This window comes from Diadema setosum, chromosome 15 (assembly GCF_964275005.1).
Source record: "Diadema setosum chromosome 15, eeDiaSeto1, whole genome shotgun sequence".
Classification (NCBI taxonomy): Eukaryota; Metazoa; Echinodermata; class Echinoidea; order Diadematoida; family Diadematidae; genus Diadema; species Diadema setosum.
In genome coordinates, this window is record NC_092699.1 from 38,330,557 (window position 1) to 38,351,022 (window position 20,466).

A 20,466-nucleotide genomic window follows, 5' to 3' on the forward strand; every position below is an offset into this window, starting at 1 on the left:
AGAAGAATTATGTTGATTATAAGAATGAATTGACAAATGTTGTGCACTTTTCAAAGCAAAAATATTTTAGAAATCTATTCCATGATATAAAAGGGGATATAAAAAAAAAACATGGTTCCATATAAACAAATTGATCGGAAAGGGGAAATGTCACAACCTTTCCTCAGAAATGTATAATGGTGATATTTCATTAAGTACAAATACGCAAAAGGCTGAACATTTCAATCAGTATTTTGCAGGAATTGCTGCTAAGATAAGTGAAAAGATCCCAAGTATATCCAATACTTTTCAGGATTATTTGAAACCTGCAAAAAACAGCAAATCCTTATTTTTGAAGCCCACTAGTGCATCTGAAATAATAACGCTAGCTTTGTCACTAAAATCCTCTAAGTCATCAGGCTCTGATGATATACAACTGTACCTCCTAGGGTTGTCAAAGAGTGTATTCATAGCATTGCTGTCCCATTGTGTGACATATTTAATAACTCTCTGTCGCAAGGAATAGTTCCAGACAAGATGAAAATTGCCAAAGTAGTTCCTGTGTATAAGAAAAGTGATAACACTAACAGAAACATTGAAAACTACAGACCCATTGCCTTGCTGCCTGTATTTTCTAAATTGTTAGAAAAGATTGTATGCTCAAGAGTAAATAATTATTTATCTGTAGAAGGCATTTTGATCCCCGAGCAATTTGGTTTTCGCAAAAATTCCTCTACCAGTATGGGTGTATTGCATTTAACTAACATTATTGCTCATGCACTTGTTGAAGGGAAATTTTGTCTGGGCATTTTCTTAGATTTGTCCAAGGCATTTGACACCATTGACCACCACATTCTTATAAGCAAACTTAAATTTTATGGTATTCGTGGAGTTCCTTTAGACTGGTTCAAAAGCCATCTGCAAAACCGAATGCAGTTTGTCAATGGGACCAAATCGCCTTCCACCCACATTGATTGTGGAGTGCCTCAAGGCTCAGTGTTACTGTTAGGCCCACTATTATTTCTTATCTATATCAATGATATCATCAGTGCTACATCATTGTTTACTTACTCACTGTTTGCTGATGATACAAGTCTTCTGTCCTCCCACAAGGATGTGTGCAGTTTAATATCTTCAGCAAATGATGAACTTAATAAACTCTATCGTTGGTTTTGTTGTAATAAATTGTCACTTAATCTTCAGACGACACAATGTGTTATTTTCCGAACAAGGAATAAGAGGATACCTTTCAACACCCCTTGTGTCATTAATAGGGAGCTTTAGATTTTAGACGTGCGGACGTTCAAAGGAAAAAAACATGTTCTGAGCGTGCGCAGTAGCGCGCGTAAAGTCAATCTATTTTTAGATTGCGTCGCCTGAGTTTTTCACTACACGTACTGGGCTATTTTTACGTCCGCACAGTTTGCAACGTAGAGCGCTTCTTCATGCACTGATCATATGGGGACGCGATTTTATTTTTTATACGTTGCGTCCCAGCGTAATCTAAAGCTACTTTTCCACACGACGCAGGGAGAGGAGAACGCCAAGCGCAAGCGTCAGCTCAAACGTCCGCGCGTTAAAATCTAAAGCTCCCTACTGGTGGACATCAGGTAGCTACAAGCGAAAATGTATTATTCCTTGGTATTACTATCAATGAATTTCTGTCATGGAAGCAACGCATTCTAAATGTATGTTCCAAAGCTTCTTGGGGTGTTGGTGTGATGCATAAGCTAAAATTTATTGTTCCTAAAAGTGTCTTGACTACACTGTATAATAGCATCTTAATGCCTCACTTGATGTATTGTAATGTTGCTTGGGGTAATACTTATAACAGCCATCTTCATAAATTGTTTATTGTACAAAAAAGAGCTATCAGGCTAATAACAAGCTCACACTTTACTAGGCCAAGTGCCCCGCAGTTCTTACAGCTGTTGTTTACCTCTAAACGGGTTAGTGTCTTTTAACTCATTGGCATTCATGTACAAGCTTCACATGTCCAGTTCTCCCTCCTTAATTTTGGATTTGTTTGTCAAAAACTCAGTTGTTCATTCCCATAATACACGTCAGAAAAACCTTCTGCATCTACCTCATGTAACTACCAGTATTGCCCTAAATTCTTTTTAGGGCAATTTTTTTTATGTGTCTTGCATAAAAGAATCGAACATGTTACCTTCAGATGTTAAAGATAGTACCACTTTTTCCAGATTTAAAGTGTTGACTCGGAAGTATTTGCTTCATCGATATTCTCAGTCTCATTGATGCTGCTCCTTTTAAATTCTAGATACATGACTTCATCTCATCGCTTTCCATTTGAGTAAGATAGTCTAAATGCCAAAATTATGTTTTGCTTTAAAATTCCATAGGTAGTGTGTGTGTGTGTGTGTGTGTGTGTGCACTTAGAATACATCCATGTATGTCAAAGCCACTGTATAATTCTGGTTTATGGTAAAAATTAGAAACTCTCCTTTTTAAAAGGTCCTTACCTGTGGAGAAGTGAGGGTTCTGAGACCATACCACAAAGTTAAAAAAAAAAAAAAAAACTGCTCCCTCTTGTGGTCATATGTCACTAGCCGATAAAATAAATTTTAAATTGACTCGAGGGGGGGGGGGGGGTGGGGCAATAAATTTGGTGTCAATTTTTTTGGTCTCTGGGGTGTGGTTGCTGCGCTTCTTGAGGGATTCCACTAGAATTATTCTATGGCTTTAATATGTTTGTGTTACAATTTCATCATGAGTTACTTGCTCAACAACTCGCCTCAGTGCAGAGCCTCCAATAAAACCATCCTACCTACAATGTATGCTCGGAGTGCCTGATGTCTCATTTCTCTCTCTACAACTTTAATTAGTGAGTAGGTGTTACTGTGGATTCGTGTACAATTCCATCTGCAATACGAACAAACACACAAACACACACACTATCATCACTAAAACCCTAACCCTAAACCTAACCTTGCTTGCTAACGCACTGGGCATGCGCACTGACTGTGGTGGGGCCTATTTCATGATTTTGCCGAGTAATTAATTTGCTACCCCTCCGGGGCCCTTCTTCTTTCTCAACCATCTGGTGTATTTTTGCTTGGCGGGTCTTGTGTGATGCATGTACAGTGCCATATAAGATAACTAAAACTTGCCAAGGAAAATATAAAGAGGATTCCTCAAAATTCAAAAAAAAAAGAAGAAAAAAAAAAAAGGTGTAACGCGAAGTTAGTGGATTAGGAGACTCTAACGTTACATTCCCTCAATTTGTAACTGACAAACTGTATGTTTTAAGGGCAATGTGGCATTATCGCGAAATAGGTCCCCACTCCATTCACCGCCATTCGTTTCGTTATAGCCGGGGACTTCTTTCAACCTCCGTGGCTCCATAGTTTTTGCACATTTATAGTAGAGGCGCACATGCAGAACGAGAGAGAGGGGACGTGACCGGTGGGCCGATATCACGATTTGGCCGGTAATCGGTAATGTTACTCCCCCCTGCCTTCTGAAAGAGGCAAGTCATGTGCTCTTTTATTATGCTAGAAAAGTAAAAATATGTTAAATTTTCTTTATATTTTCTTTAATTCATCCTACACATATGATATCACAAGCTAAAAGTATTGTAAATTTAGTTTTCATACCCAGCGATCACAGAACTAAAATTCAAACTTTTGAATGGATTTGAATTGTAAGTATTAACATGTACATTGTCAGAGACAATGGTTGACAATGCACTGACCTGTCCCAAACATGTTGCTGAAGCGCTGAAGGTATAAAAAGCTGTGTATAGAGTTAATCAGATGAGATGCTAGAACTCTTCAAACTTTTACCTATTAGTACAGACCCTGTCCTACACTATTGCCAGTATTCATGAAGATGGATGTGTTTGAGTGTTCTTTGACTTTCTTTGAGTGTTTTCTTAAGAATGGGAGTGCACTGTAGGACATAAAAAAAAGAAAGAGAAAAAAGGAAAAAACAAAACAAAACAATGCCCAGCACACTGGTTACCTACATTATGGGGTCTTCTTTTTGTGAGGATGACTTATTTTTTTTAGCCATTTCAGAACTTATTTAAATGAAATATATTTGGCTATATAATTATTAATCTAAAAAATCATGATTAATTTTTCTCTATCTTGCAAAAACTTTGTTGTAAAATTATTGTCCCTTTGAATTCAGATTTACAGGTAACCATTACTGCAGAGCAGCGTTGTATGATGGATGATATTTCTAAACTGCGATTAGAGTGCAACCGACTCAAGAATCAGCTACAAAAGAGACAGGACTGTCTCAAGGCTTACCTTCGTGACAAGCTCCCAAGGGAAACTCGGGAGGGACATGGCTTAAAAGACAGGTAAGTAATCTTTGATAGGATATGAGCTTGATAAAATTATCAGCTCTCAAATAGTAGCTACTCCATTAGCTGTATGAGCAGTGTTAACACCATACTACAAAAAAAAATTATAACAGATGATGAAATACAGTGACATTAAGTGCTGATCGAGCAAAAGTTATGCCCCAGTCACATATAAACACGGATGCTCAAGGATCTACACGGTGATCCGCGGACGTCCGGGGATATCCGGGGAGATCCGGGATTTTGGTATGACTGTACACACGGTATCAACACGGCAGCTACACGAATAAGGCCGGAAGAGCGCGGTGTCTACACGGACAAACACGGCATCTACACGGATCAACACGGCAGCTACACGGCAGCCACACGGACCACCCCGGATTCCTCTGCCAACACGGCAATCCCCGGATGACGCCGGATGTTTTTGACCTCCAAAAGTTACCGTGTTGGCCTCCCGGCGTCAACACGGATCTCTCCCCGGATCAGATCCGGGGTGGTCCGGGGTGATCCGGGATGTCTATGTGACTGGGGCATTAAGCATACAATGTATTCAAATTGTGCACATTGGTAAGCAATTTTTTTTTTTTTTTTTGTGTGTGTGTGTCTATGATAAAAATGCATAGTCTGTTAGGAACAATTGGGAGCTGTACATTATTTAGAGTTTGAATCTAATGATCATCTAGATGCCACCCTTGCTGGCAGCAATATCAAGTGACTCGATGATAGCAACTGAACGGTTGAGACGATGTGTAAACAGTATTTATGCAAATGAGAAGAATATTTTGTGAAACAATACACATACATGTAGTGAGTATCCTTGAACTAGATGTCTAACTAGTGTGTATACCAATGAAATGATGTTTTATGTTTATGGTTATATTCTCCATTTAGTCATGGTGACACCAAGAATTCTCAGTGGAGCAGCACACCAGTGAGAGATCGTTTCTTCACCCAGTCCCCGTTGGACCATCTGTATCATAAGAGACCTCAGTTTGGCAGTGAGGAAAATGCCAGGGACTACTCTGCAGTGGCAGCAGAGTGTGGTGTAGGAACAAGGGCAGGACATGGACTGAGTGGGAAGCGCAAATCAGATGCTGACACACCCCGGAATGTTGGTTTTGGCCCAAGTTTGCTGCAACATGGTTCAGAGTCAAAAAGATTAAGAAGTTCAGGGAGGGTTCGAACAAAATCCTCCGCAGGCAAAGGAGGGAAGTATGAAGAAATGAAAAACAGGAGGGAAGCCAAGGAAAATGTGACATTTGTTTCACCATCAAACACAAAAGCTAAAAGCAGTGAAGCCACGTTTGTATCTGATTCACTGAAAGAGAGAAGACTACAAGGCCAAGACAAGTCAGATAACAGCAGCTATATGAAGCAGCTTTTGTCACCTGGCAACAATCGCATAGCAGCCATCAAGGCACGAGACGTCACCCCAAAACCTCGATCAATCCTACTTACTCCAGGAGGAAGAGCGAAGAAGGTACATTGTCTTATCTTTTGAAAGAATGAGATGGATGGTGTCCGAAATAATTTTAAATAAATAATTACAGGTGCATTAGGCGCATCAAGGCTTGTATTTTGTAGCATGTAAAGAGCTCATTGATGTAAATTGATTTTTGAGGATAAACATAAATTAGATTTTAAGCAACCTAAGAATCAGTGATGAGGACAAGTTGAATAGCATTGTTCTTTGCTAATAACAGAAACAAACATTGTTTGAATTTGAATGTTTTTTTTTTTGGACATTGCTTGAATAAAAAGAATTGTGTTAACAATTACATGAAGCGAAGGATTATTATTTGCATGCTCCCCCTCATGCATTGCATGAAGTGATACGTGAAATGTTTGACCTTTCATCCTTAACTCATAGACTCCAATGAGAGTAAGTTTCCTTGAACGATTGAACCAAGGTCATCACCACTCTCCTATCCAACAATTGCCTCGCTCTCACCTTGATGGTCAAATGAAGCCAACATCCTATCTCCAGGGAGACCTTCATGAGCGTAGCTATGGTAACGAGACCCAACCTCTTCTTGGCTATGACTGGATAGCTGGTCTGCTTGACACTAACCCTTCAGTGGGGGAGCAGTCTGATGTCTATCTAGAAGAAATTAAACAGTTCCGGAGACTCAACAGGGAGGAATGTGTCCACACTGCAGCCACAGAGGGGTAAGCTTTTGCAACTGAAGAGAAGCAAAACTTTTTAGTTTTGTTTCTGTTAAAATTCCCGAGGTCAACCCAGTGTATTGTTCTATGCCTGCAGGGACCTTCTCCTCCATTGAACTGATTTACTATTTTTTTAAAGAAAAAAAAATCATCTCTTTTTACACTGTTTCTCACTCACAGTACTTGATCACAGACTCTTTATGTTGATATCAATTTCAAGCAACCAGGCCCTTGCTGTTTAGAGGAATAAATTTTAAGTACAATAATTCATGACATGTGCTGTATGAAAGCAAACCTGTAGTACATGGCATACAGACAAAACATTGTTCATCAGTTTTGAGATCATACATATGTGACCCGCTACAACAAAAGGATCAGAAAGTCGGGGAGGGCAATTTTCTGAAAATGACATGACATACCTTTACTTTTCCACTTTAATTTCATATATAAAACGACTCCTAAAAGTACTCGGTTGCAGAGATATTGATGATTTTATTAGCACATGACGAGTGGTTTAGGAAATCAGTGTTTCGACAAAACGCTTTCGAAATTTTCCTTGCCATGCTATTATGCTCCTGGCAACCTCCACAATGCTCATTCAAGCTTAGCGCCAACATGCTAAGCACGACCAATCAGTAACCAGGATGCCAGGCACTGACTGATAAGATCACTTTCTCGTTGCTAGGGGTGGAGTCTATTCGCAGCGCTAAATCCAAATCTACGGACATGTGTCAGTTCTGTTGTAAGTCGGAAAATTATGGCTTAGAAAAATGCTAAGTTCTTGCCTTTCCTTTGATCATTTAGCTTCAAAATTTCAGCAGATGATAGACAATACATCAGACTACAAAATTATGCCAAAAACAGAAATACTATCGTTTTAACTGATTTTAATGATCTGACATCAAACTTGATTTCTCGGCCCAGCTTTCATTCAGTGACTTTAGGATCAGTGACTTTAGGATCCTTTTGTTGTGGTGGGTCACATTTGAAGGTAAAGTTTGTGACAGCAAGTTGCTTGTGAATGGAAAAGATGACACTTGTAAAGATGAAACTGAAAAATTTGGGGAGACTTCAGAAAATAAACAGCAACTGGAGATGGGACATGTTGCATGATCAGTCTTTGGTTTGCTGCACTAAAATAAAAACCAGACGTCAAACTTGCCTTACTTTAATTTTTGGATTTGAATTTGTACTTTGTTGAAAAAAAATGTTTTAACCATCTTTGTTATAACAGGAACGCACTGTAAATATGGAGTGAACAAAGAGCAGTCCTGGTAGACTTTGTACAGAGTAGAAGGCATATGGGTGAATTCTGTAGGAAGTATGATGTTCATCCTAGACCACTGTCAATATAAGATGTCTTGGTATGCACACGACACCCAGACCACTGTAAATGTAAGATGTCTTGGTATGCACACGACACCTAGACCACTGTAAATGTAAGATGTCTTGGTATGCACACGACACCTAGACCACTGTAAATGTAAGATGTCTTGGTATGCACACGACACCTAGACCACTGTAAATGTAAGATGTCTTGGTATGCACACGACACCTAGACCACTGTCAATATAAGATGTCTTGGTATGCACACGACACCTAGACCACTGTAAATGTAAGATGTCTTGGTATGCACACTTTGTGCACACCAGAACCAGAAATCCACGAACATGATCAGTGTGGCAAGCACTGTATTTTTGCAATTAAATAGGCATGGAAAGGTCATCATAATCATCTTGCAGATTGCCAAATTAATTTTGAAAGTAAAGAATGGATAAACTTAGAGAGTAGCACATCAAAATATTTGTTGCTTGAAAAAATAATTGTATTGATCACTGCATTATATTCCACATGTATGTGAGTTTGTAAGATAATATCACTGTAAGTGTGAAATAAAAGAAAACAATCTGGAATGGTGTGCTGGAATTTGGTGTCTTTAAAATACCAACATCCATTTACTTTTGAAATAACAAGCCTTCAGAATATCACCACAAATGTTTTGTAAAACTGAGCCTCATTTCATTTTCAAATTAACAAACATCTAGGTATATACTCAGAATTTATGTGTTTTGGAATAACAGCCCTTCAGAATGATGCAAGTTCCTTCTTTGAAATGGTGTATGACAAAGGGAGCAAATTCAGGTACTTCTATTTGAACACACTAAAATTCGAAGCGTTTGCCTATAGATGCAGAGACACTCTGTAAATGTTCATTCTGTTTGGGTAGACTTAATCGATGATAATTTGATGACCGGAATTTTTACTTTGCTGTAACGAAATGTCATTACAATTGTATTTGTTGTAATGGGAATGAACTGTACTAGTCATTGTGCATGCAGCTGAGATGGTCCCTCTGGGTCTGCATCACAGACTTTCTGCTGGTTTTTCCTTTCATCCAAAGTCTGTGATTGCACACATCAGGCTCTGTAGTCCAGATCTAGAAGGCCTGACTACAATGAAGACAGTTAGTAATCATTTTAATCATGATTTGTCATATATAATGCTGATTGTGACTAAAGTCATTTAGAAAACTTAAAACTGTTTGTCAAAACTATCCAAACAGTGATATGCAAATATCTTTTTTTCCCTTTACAGCCACAACATGGATGATATTTCTGCTTGTTCTACTGCAGCTGATGATGAACTCACTGCTGTGCAACACAAATGTGAGTTAGAATGCTGAATACCAAGATGCTTATTGGCTACCACACAGATGGGTACATATACATGTCAATATTTTATGTCCTTATTTTCTACCACACTGATTTCTATCAGAGCCCTAGTACAGGCTTAAAGAATCATCGCAAAAACAGTGTCAAAAAGCTATCATGGAATTATAGATTATCTTAGACAGTAAGGCACCTAGGAAACTTAAAAGAAAAAAAAAAAAGAAAATTGCTTTGATTTGATTTGATTTGATTTATTTCTGCTTAATTCCGTTACATCAGGTATGATTATGTACATGTCATTTATGACAAACAGTATATCGACACATAGTTTTTAGTACAATTATACAAGACAAATACAAACAGCTTATGGAACTTAAACAGAACGGTCTCCAAAATAAGCCGAGGCTTGACGGTATGGAGACTATATGCTTACCTACTCTGGATAGAATAGGGAATAGAGAAAGAGAGAAATAAGGAAGGGTAGGGGGAAGAGGGAAAGTTACAGAGTGTATGTGTACCACTCCAACTACTTCACAATAATAGTAATGATGATAAATACAATATGATAATGATATTAAAGTTTACACGTTCAGTTGCCTTTGCCGGAGTAATGACCGAATATGCACTATGAAAATGATAATGTGTGAATACAAAGTATCCTATACATATTGTTATCTGATATGGAATGAAATATATCATGCTTATTTTATGTACGCAGTAATGGTAAGGCACATCGTACACATACATATACATGCTCATATAATATACATGATGTACCTATCCTATACATACATATATATTCATATTCATAATATGGATAGATAAATACATCGATATATGTATGCACACATACATGCATCATGTACCACGTACATACAATAAAGGAATCAGAATGTTATCCTGGGGAATACTGCTTAAGGAGGTGAAGTTTTACAGCCTTCTTAAATGAATACATAGTGGTCATGTTTTTAATTTCGATGGGAAGGGAATTCCAAGTGTCAGGGCCGGAGTGTCTGATAGATGATGCGCGAGTGCGGTTTTGGGGTTAAATAAATGTAAATTTGTGGATTGTCTAGTTGGATAAGAGTGAATCTCTGAATTTGACCGAAATATTCTGTTGAATATTGGAGGCAAGAGGTTTGACTTGAGACAAAACATAAATACAGCTTTTTGGAGAAAATTTATGTCATTTATCTTAAGGGATTTAAGCTGGAAAAACAATGGGTCGGTGTGATCTCGAGAGCGTGCTCGACTGCACACTCGAATTGCTTTTTTCTGTAGAAGAAGTATACGGTCTGTGTTACATTTGTGGGTTGCCCAGATAATGTTGCAATACGATATATATGGTAAGATTAAGGCATTATACAGGGTAAACAATATACGAGTTGATAAAAAATACTGAAGCTTAGTTAGCAGGCCAACGTTTCGGGATATAGGCAAAATGATGTGTTTTACATGATCATCCCATTTTAGGTTTTCATTTATTTACACACCGAGAAATTTATTACATATTTTCCTTTCAAGAGATATACCATCAATAAACAATTCGTATTCTGGGAGATCAGCTTTATTACATTTAAAATGAATGAAATTAGTTTTGCTTAAATTAAGTGCCAGTATATTACTTTTAAACCATGTAGATAATTTCGGTAATTCATTGTTCAAAGTACAGTAGCAACTACCTGGTTTAGGTCAGTATGTGAGTAAAACACATTTGTATCATCAGCAAATAATATATACTGCAATATAGATGATGCGTTTGAAATATCATTAATGTAGATTAAAAACAATAACGGCCCTAAGATTGAACCCTGGGGAACTGCACATGTTACAGGTAATGTATTGGAGGATACTGAATCAAAGGAAACAAATTGTTTTCTACATGACAAATAGTTTGCAAACCATGTAAGTGCAATACCCCGAACCCCGTAATGTCGTAGGTTATATAATAATATTTTGTGGTCAAGAGTATCGAATGCCTTGCTCAGATCCATAAATATACCAATTACATGTTTGCGATCTGCCAAGGCACTCGATACTCTATCAAATAACTGCATTAGCGCGTGATCAGTAGAATGATTGGTTCGGAAACCGAATTGATCAGGATTGAAGAAATCATTCTGACACAAAAATCCATACAACCTATTATATACAATTCTCTCGAGTATTTTGGAGAAACTAGAGAGAATGGAAATGGGACGGTAATTAGTTACACACGTGGGATCATCTTTTTTATAAATCGGTATTACTTTAGCAATTTTGCAGGAACTTGGAAAAATACCAGAAGAAAGAGATGGATTAAAAATATGGACTAAGGGAGACAAAATACTACCTACAATTGTATAATCTGCTTAAGTAAATTAGTGCTGATTTCATCATGACTGACAGAATAACTATTTTTAAAAGCACAAACGATTCTTAATATTTCAATAAAATCAGTTGGGTTTAGGAATAAGGATGAATCTATTGGTTGTGGCAGAAAATCTGCGAAATCACAATTACTCTTATCGATTTTAGAGCCCTGTTGTGGACCAATATGCACAAAATATTCATTAAACATATTACTTATATCTACCGGATTACTTATGGTATTGCCATCTTTATAAAATACTTGAGAATCAGATGATGATTTACTCCTATTAAGAATTCATTAATTATTTTCCATATAGTTGAACTTTTACCTTGAGCATTATCTATCTTTTTAGAAAAATACATTTGTTTGGACTGTTTGATAATGCTTGTTAATCTATTTCGATATGTCTTATAACTGGAAACATTTTCAGGGCTGGCTTGATGAAGACTTATTTTGTACAAAATCTTTCTTTTATTTATAGAATTCAAAATTCCTCTTGTTATCCAAGGTTTTATAGGTTTATTACGTTTTCTCCCTGCCTTGGTCTTAGGTCTGCCCCCCCACGGAAGAAAGCAGTAACTGCATAGCTGCTGAGCTGAGATAAATGCGATTTTGTGTTTTTTGCAGATTCTTTAAAAACACAGAAACATTCAAAAATAATTTTGTGGTATGATTATGCACCATACCTAGTTGTCTAACAATACCTAGGAAAAAATTATGTTTCCGTTATTTTTTAAATGTTATTTAGGAAAATGCAGTTACTGCGGTGGCTCACCCTTGATTCTGGGTAGTTTCCCCATGGAAAAAAGCAGTAACTGCAGACGGCCAGGAGTCTGCTGTTTTCCCCATGGAAAAAAGCAGTAACTGCACATGCCACATGACCATAGGAGGAGATTAATACCACCACCAGGTTATAAAGTTCTTCTACTTTCTGGTTAGTCTAGATCTATAAGATCTAGGACCTATCGCTAGACCTAGACTAGGTCTTGTCGATTGAATGGCATTCTGTGTAAAAATAAGGTAGACACCTATGTACCCTAGAATTGAACGTTGGAGTGCCCGACCTGGCCCCTGACACATGACCCTGGACTAGACAATAAAGTCAAGTCTCTTCGTCTTAGATCCTAGTCGAACTCTGACGTTACACTTAAGCTAGACTACAGATCTATGCCCAATGTTATTGCTAGACCTAGGTCTATTACGTTAGATTAGGCCTACTGACATTTTGTCTAACACTAAACAGTTAACAATAGATTAGAATCTAGATCTACTCTGTAACGTTTATAGATCTGGTAGACCTATTTTAAACTTTAGGGCCTAGTCCTACATCTAACATTAGACTAACGTTAGTGCATTAATACTAGTGCTCATCTCCCTTCAATATATTTTCAGCTCACCTAGATTTTCTGGTTCTGGCCAAAGCCATGGCTACCATGACTTTTCCTCTGCAATTCATGATAGATTTACAGGCATGCCTGGACCGCAGAAACTGTGTGACAGCATCGTTAGCACTGGCATGATCACTCAGACTGTACCAGACCTGCAATACTGTGCATGCAAGTGATGAGTGTGATGTGATGCAATGTTTAGCTAGTTACTGTATGCTGCAGAGTTTATGCGCATGCAACTGCTGCACGCGTATTCTGCACTCTGAGCGCGCTGAGTCTGCCAGGTTTGCTAGTCTCCAGAAAGAAGCTTTTTCTACAACTTGTCATATGATTCCCTGCGGGCAGAGTCAAGTTACTGGTGAAACAATCTTTTTATATCTACTCTCCTAAATTATGGGAGAAACTGCTGTTTACATTGTTTAAAAAAGAATTAGTAGAAAAAATAAATGGTATTAGGGAAAAAAATATACAGGAAGGACTATACAGAGTCTGAATGATAAAGACTAAATTGTTAGTTACTGCTTTCTTCCGTGGGCTTTGTTAGTTACTGCTTTTTTCCGTGGGGAAACTTGCAAAGTTGAATCAACTGGATGCAGTTACTGCTTTTTGCAAAAGTGAAAAATTGTATTTTTGGTCACTTTCATTTTTCTTTTTGCAAAACTGACCTATTAACATTGGAGAGCATTGGGTAAACTATTCATTTTTGCAAAAAAGTAGACATTCATAAAAATGTCAGTTACTGCTTTTTTCCGTGGGGGGGCAGAGGTATACTAATGTTAAAATATATCTCAAATTTAGCCCAGAATAACTGATATGCTCTTTCGGTATCGTCACAGGTTAAAACATCTTCCCAATCTTCATTCTGCAAATTTTCATTTAACCTAGCTACATTTTCAGTGGTGAATTTACGAACAGAAAATGTTTGTCCATTTCTACGAGGAGGAGGGGAATCAATCATTACAAAGACAGGGATATGATCTGAGATTTCAGAATATACAAGACCTGAATGAATATGACAATTGTGTACATTGATACACTGTAAATATATTGTCTATAAGGGTAGACGAATTACCTACAATTCTTGTAGGTTTGTCGATGACGGGAAAACAGGCGTTTGAGTATACTACACTTTTGAATTGATTGACATTGTTGTTATCCTGTTGCAGGTCTACATTAAAATCTCCCATTAAACATATAATTTTACTTTCTCTATTCAGATTATGTACAATGTAATATATCATCAAAATCTTCTAAAAAACTATCAATACAATTATTAGGGGGGCGATATATATTACGTACAATTAAGTATGTAACTTTGCCAATGTTAATGCCTCTTCACCTTGCCCATGAAATATGTAATTTATTTGTGTTAGTCTACTCCACACAAAAAAAAAAAAAATGTATGCTTGCATCTTACATTTGCTATAATGTAATGCAAATGCCTACAGTGTAGTGTCATAAAAGTACAGATTAATTATTTGTGAGTTAAAGTCTAATGTCATTGCAATGAAGTGTGTATAAAAGTTTGGAGTGTCAATTGATTTCTGTCACCATGTAAAGAACTCATACAACATTCTCTGATACAGGTATTCATAACTATGTCCTGAATAATCGCCTGTTTCCTGAACCCCTTCATGGCAATGGCAGTGGGGAGAGTGTGTGTGCCATCTGCCAAACAAGACGAAACAGTGAACAAAACCAACAAAAGTCACCATCATACATCAGGTACTGTTTAATGAAGTCTTTTTCAAGCTTGTACATCCTAGTCTCCATATGTCAGATGAATTCTGGAAGCACAGAGTGATCAGTGTGTACAGTGAGTGTTGACCAACAAAGCAGTACTCTTTCTGTCATCCGTGCATTCAATCCCATGATTTCATTATTTAATATAAATGTATCCAGTGCATCATTTTAATTACCTGGTATTGTGTTGTGAAAGGAAAAATATGTCCTTTTTTTCACAGAAATCACCATTTGTTGCTTTCTTGCAGACATACATTTGGGAAGTACTCTTACTGTATTCATAGTCATTTTGCACCATTGACTAAATTATCAAAATCTATTCAAGACATTCTGTATATACCATACCCACCATCTTTGTGTGTGACTTTGATATTTGATGCATTGCAGAGTGAGTGTTCCCAGGTCCACCCTCATGTCTCCATATCAAGTGCGCCCTCATCGGAGGCAGAGTTTTGATCCTACAGACTCCATGGGATTATCACAGGTAAGAGTTTTGGCTTGTGTGGTAGACAAATGAAAACAAAAAACAGATCTACAGTGGAAACTCAATATAATGAGATCCTTGGGACCAAGGCAATCTATTCTTTATGCATATTTTGTTGTACATATGTAGTGAATAAACAATGCAAAACAAAGGAAATAAATACATTGTGACTGGAGGAAATAGTTTGTTATATCAGGTATTTTGCTATACTCTTTTTATCTCGAGTTTCCACTGTGCTGTTGAATTGAAAATAAATCAGTGTGACTGGTAATAGTTTCTCTGGTAAGTGTAGTATTTAATAAGTAAATAAGTCGTAAAGTAAATATTGTAATAAGTTTCTCTTTCCCAAGGGAGCCTGATTAGTCCTTTACAAAACCAATGGAGATTTCAGAGTCTTGTAGGGAAAGGGAGTGAAGAACTGTTTGTTTGTTTATACAACAAGACCATGTCCTTATTTCATTTTCATTGCAGAGCAATTATACATGTATTTGCAGAATACACAAAATACTTTAATTTTGTCAAAATTGTGAAACTTTAATTTTGTCAAAATTGCATAATACAATTGTAGATCAATTTTTGCTACGTTAGGGATATGTCTCAATGAAGTAATATTTCTGATATTATTTCAACAGTCATAAAGAAAATAAATCTTGTGAAAATGAATAAAATGAGTAACATGTGACATTGCATCACTTCACAAAATCGACAAACTGAAAGTCACCAAATAAGAGCTTTCATGTAAGGTCAGACTCTAAGAGTGGAGCTCCAGCTTTGAAATGTTAAAATCATTAAATTTTGATGATTTTTAACTCATCCAAATAAAGGATGGAAACTAAAAAAATGTAGGAATGCTAGTTTTGAGAGTAAGGCCTTTGAAGTTAAGGGTCTATTCAAGTGCAGCGAGGTACCCTTTATGGTGTGTGAAACAAGAAGGGGATTGAAAACTTGATGGTAAGCACTGTGAAGGCATTATCAGAGTGAAGTGAAACTTATTACATTCTCTTTAAACAGTTAGGCTGCTAAAAACACTAATTATCATTTAACCATGATTTCACGCTTCCAGTTCCCACATTTTGCCAAGAGAATGGAAGCTCTGTCAGAAAATACAGATAAACTGAACTTGGTGGAGGTGACCCAAAATGCACATTTTCAGTGTGTACTGAAAATGTGCAATATCAACCTGTGTAACTTGTGTGGATTTGTAAATCATATAAAACTCAAATGCAAGAAAGGAGTACATGTATGATGCAAGCCATGCTAAAGAGGACTCCCGAGCACCGTTTCATGAAAATTGTCGGTCCTGACAAATTGTCAGTCTCTGATAATTACCATGGTAACAGTCAATTACCTGATCTTCTCAGCCAATCAACACTAAGGATTTTACTGAAATTGTCAGAGACTGACAACTTGTCAAGGCTGACAACTTTCATGAAATGGTGCCCTGATAATCAGTGCATAAGAAGTCAGGGTAAGTAGCAGTAATCACTTTGACATGATGTAGCTTAAATTCTAGGTATTGCTCTGATGTTGTTTAAATTTCCAAGATACCTTAGGTGTGCACAGAAAAAAAAATGGTCTTCTGTGGTGCCAAACTTAACATCTTGTAGTATAAATGCGTAGTCTAAATATACTGTATGTACTTACACAAGGTATGTGAGTGATTTGTTAAAAGACTTGATTACCTCATATCGATACAGCACTGCCTGGCTGGCTGGCAGAATTCCCGTCCCTCCATGATGCCATCTGCCTCAACCATTGACCTCAAGGCCTCCCTTGACAAGACTCTCCTTGTAGCCTCCTCACTGGTCAGTTTTGTTCTTTTATTTTCATGTCTTTGTTATGTAATGGTTATCTGCTTCTTTATATACATATATATAGTGTTTTTTTTTTTTTTTCAAAGGCAACGTGTTAAGCTTTCTCTCCATGTTTGGTAATGTCTTTGTTCCCCATTTTCCTTCTGACTTTGTTTCTGTGATTACCAGTGAACAACTAGCTTTGTTTGATTTTATGTGTTACCATTTAAAGAAGTACAACTGTATCGTCATAATACATGTACTTCCCATAGGGATTTAAAAAAGAAATCCATGACATAAAACTGTAAAGGCAATCTTACAAAGCTCAGATGTATAATATTTATGAATTTTGTATTACAGTGAGTATAGTCAATTCGTTCCTCACTCAAAACAGAAACTGCAATAATCATCTGTATTATTTTATATTCATATTGCTTTGATTCCCTAAATATCAACAAATATGGAGAAATGCACACATATAACAAAGACGCAAGAAAACCTTTAGTATGGGTGTGCAGAGACATAGTGCTAGAGGATTTACAGGTATAAGGCAGTCACTGTCACATTGTAACGTGTTGGAAACAGTTACAAGTAATGTTTATGATTTCAATTTTGACATTTATTCTCAAAGATGCACTTGACTTTTTATGTATTTTCTGTATTTAGTACACCTGTTATGTAGATGACATGGTAATTTAACAAACACATACTTAGAATGAATCAAATCTTTGAAGGGGATGCAAAGAGGGTCTGCTGGTCAATTTAATAATTCAGAGGTCCACAAATGAAATTTAATAAGAGGTTCCTCAGTATTGCACTTTTTAGGAGACAACCTTGAGTACTCATGTTGCAATACGTACAGACTTAGAGATAAAGATACGATGTACATTTTGAATTCTATGGAAATGTTTGTGACATGTATCCTTTTTAAACCAAAAATATTACCTATCATGCATTCAAGTATTCCATGAAATAAATTTGACAATTATTCTTTCTTCAATTTCTATGTATTTCTGCTTTTCAGTTTGATCCCAGTCAATCTGAAAGCCAGGACACCACAGCTGGGCATCCTCTCCATCACTCACGACAGACACGGGAGCTTCTCAATCGATCACATGCCCTGAGGGCTGATCTTCAACGACTTGAACGAGCTGGGTTATCAATGGCTCCCTCTGGCAGCACATCTTACAACAATTCACTTTTATAAAGTTTAGTACCAATACAGTGCACTCCTGTAATAACGAACATGGTTATATCTTAATTTAGTTACGATGAATCTATGTATCCAAGATGAGAACCAGAAGGGCACTATCGCATTCTAAGAATTTAGCAAAATTAGAAACAGAGCAATTAATTTTCGTGATATTAAATGCTTATTTAATCAAAAGTGGTTACATTATAAGCGTTGTTCCAGTTATCGGGTAAAATAGCACTGTTGTGCTTTTGATTTGTAACATTGTACTGAAATAATCTGAAATAGACACCATAATGTAGAGGAGGTCAAGCTTGACAACATGATACCAATAATTGGATGCCCCTAAAATTCTGGTTCTCAGCAGACGATATCTTTATGTACAGTCAGACCTGTCTGTAGCAGCCACCCAAGGGAGAATGAAAAAGTGGCCATTATAAGCAGGTTGCTGCCATAGACGGGTTCTATAATATGCCATTTTCTCAAACGAAATTGTTTTTTATTGGCCATATACAGCAGGTGGCTGCTTTAGACAGGTGGCTGTTAACTGTACGTTACTGTATACGCCGAATATTTTGCGAGGTTATTATTTTTGCGAATTTCGTGAGTCAGGCGCTATTCGTGGAATTAAAGACACGCAAAAATATTGACTCTGATCCCGATGTGGATGTGACGTACGCATGTACATTTTTCTGTTCAGTACAGGACACCACAATTGCAAATTTAACCACTCACAAAATCGTCTGGAATTCCTGATTCGCGAAAATTTAGACTTGCGAAATATATAGCGTATAGGAGTGCACTGCCGTTACAACGAACAGGGTTATAACGAAATTTCGAAGTAAAACTTCTGGTCCCAAAATTATCGCCATTAAAGTCTATGGTACAAAATTCGCTTATAACGAACACGGTTATAGCGAAACTTCGTTATAACGAAGTCTTTTCCGAGCGCCACTGACAAAGAAAAACAAAAGAAATGTGCTCCATCATAACGAATTGAGGATCTTTTTCGAAAATACGTAGCGAAACAAGCATTTATAACGTCTCTGCATGGGCGAACTGTGTGTTTGCTTGGTGTGTCACGCACAGTTTCCGAGGGGAACTTGCATTATTGTAATAAAATAATCTGAAATTGAATAACTATTTGTTTAGCTTTCCGGTGTATGACGAGTATTCAACAAACAGAATATCATATATGCGTGGCTTCATTGTTTTCGTTATATATTGTATTTGTTTGGTTATAACAAAATTTCGTTATAACGAAAGAAAACTGCCGGTCCCGAGCATTTTGTTATAACGGGGGTGCACTGTACAGCATTTGTTTGGCTGTAATGAAATGTCAACAAAACAGAAGAAAGCTGTCGGTCCTGAGGACTTGATTATGACGAGAGTGGCCTGTACTAGGCATGGAATCAATCTAGATGAGACAGTTGCTGTTTGCAGTCAACAGTATGATTCCTACATCCTGTTTCTTGCAGAGATGACAGCTGAAGGTTTACATTGCCTTCATTTCATTGATAATAATGTCACTGAAGACTGAGTAAACTCACCATAACCAAATCCCTTTCTTGTTTTTGTTCACTTTTGTATTTCATGTCCTCATTGGACAGGAACTGTCTGGAATTCTTTCTTTTTTTTCATTGGTACTCATCATTGCTATCCCACTGTTGAAAACTTGTGTTATGAGAGAAAATAGTGTAATAACTGAATTCATGAAGCAATGATCTGTCTGTTTGTTTGGAGCTCAAATATTGCCTTTTCAAATTTGGCACATGCTGTTCATAGGAAACAATGCATAATCAGGTTCTAAGATTTCAGTTTATGGGGGGTGTAGATTAAAGATTATACTACTTTACAGATCCCCTCTCATACTCCATGATGTAAACGTCAAAATTACAACCAAGCTTAACATTTGTTAGATGGTATATCTGACTTTCCCAGATAGCTTTCTTTTGAAAAAAAAAACAAAAAAAAAAAAAAACAAAAAACCAACAACAACAACAACAACAACAGCAAAAACAAACAGGACCATTCAAATTTTTTTTTTTTTTTCATGTAAACTGTACTTGAGCATGTGTTACTCTATGTATTCTTCTCTTTGAATGAGTGGAAAATAAATGTTACAATACAGTACAGTAAAGTCCACATGAGCTGAAAAATTGTTTGACTTCAAGCCTCCCAATAGTCGTGATTTTATGCATGCATTTAGGAACCAAAACTTTGGCCAAAGCTGGAGTTGCATTTATATTGGATGAGTCAAAAAGATTCCAGTTCCTTGCATTTGAAATACATTGAGAAGTAAATCTTATGAGTTGCAGTGGCTGAGTCTTCCTGTAATTCTCACAATGCAAACTTGCGTTGCACTA

General features: G+C 37.0%; 1 protein-coding gene across 1 annotated transcript; it reads left to right on the forward strand.

Annotated features, from left to right (window-relative positions):
• The first annotated feature begins 4,140 nt into the window (after positions 1–4,140).
• Positions 4,141–18,250, forward strand: LOC140238901 (uncharacterized). The gene is made up of 8 exons (XM_072318801.1): positions 4,141–4,309; positions 5,204–5,792; positions 6,183–6,481; positions 9,074–9,144; positions 14,475–14,613; positions 15,019–15,115; positions 16,813–16,920; positions 17,933–18,250. The coding sequence occupies exons 1-8, from the start codon at positions 4,170–4,172 to the stop codon at positions 18,113–18,115; spliced, it is 1,626 nt and encodes a 541-aa protein (XP_072174902.1). The 5' UTR covers positions 4,141–4,169; the 3' UTR covers positions 18,116–18,250.
• The last annotated feature ends 2,216 nt before the right edge of the window (positions 18,251–20,466 follow it).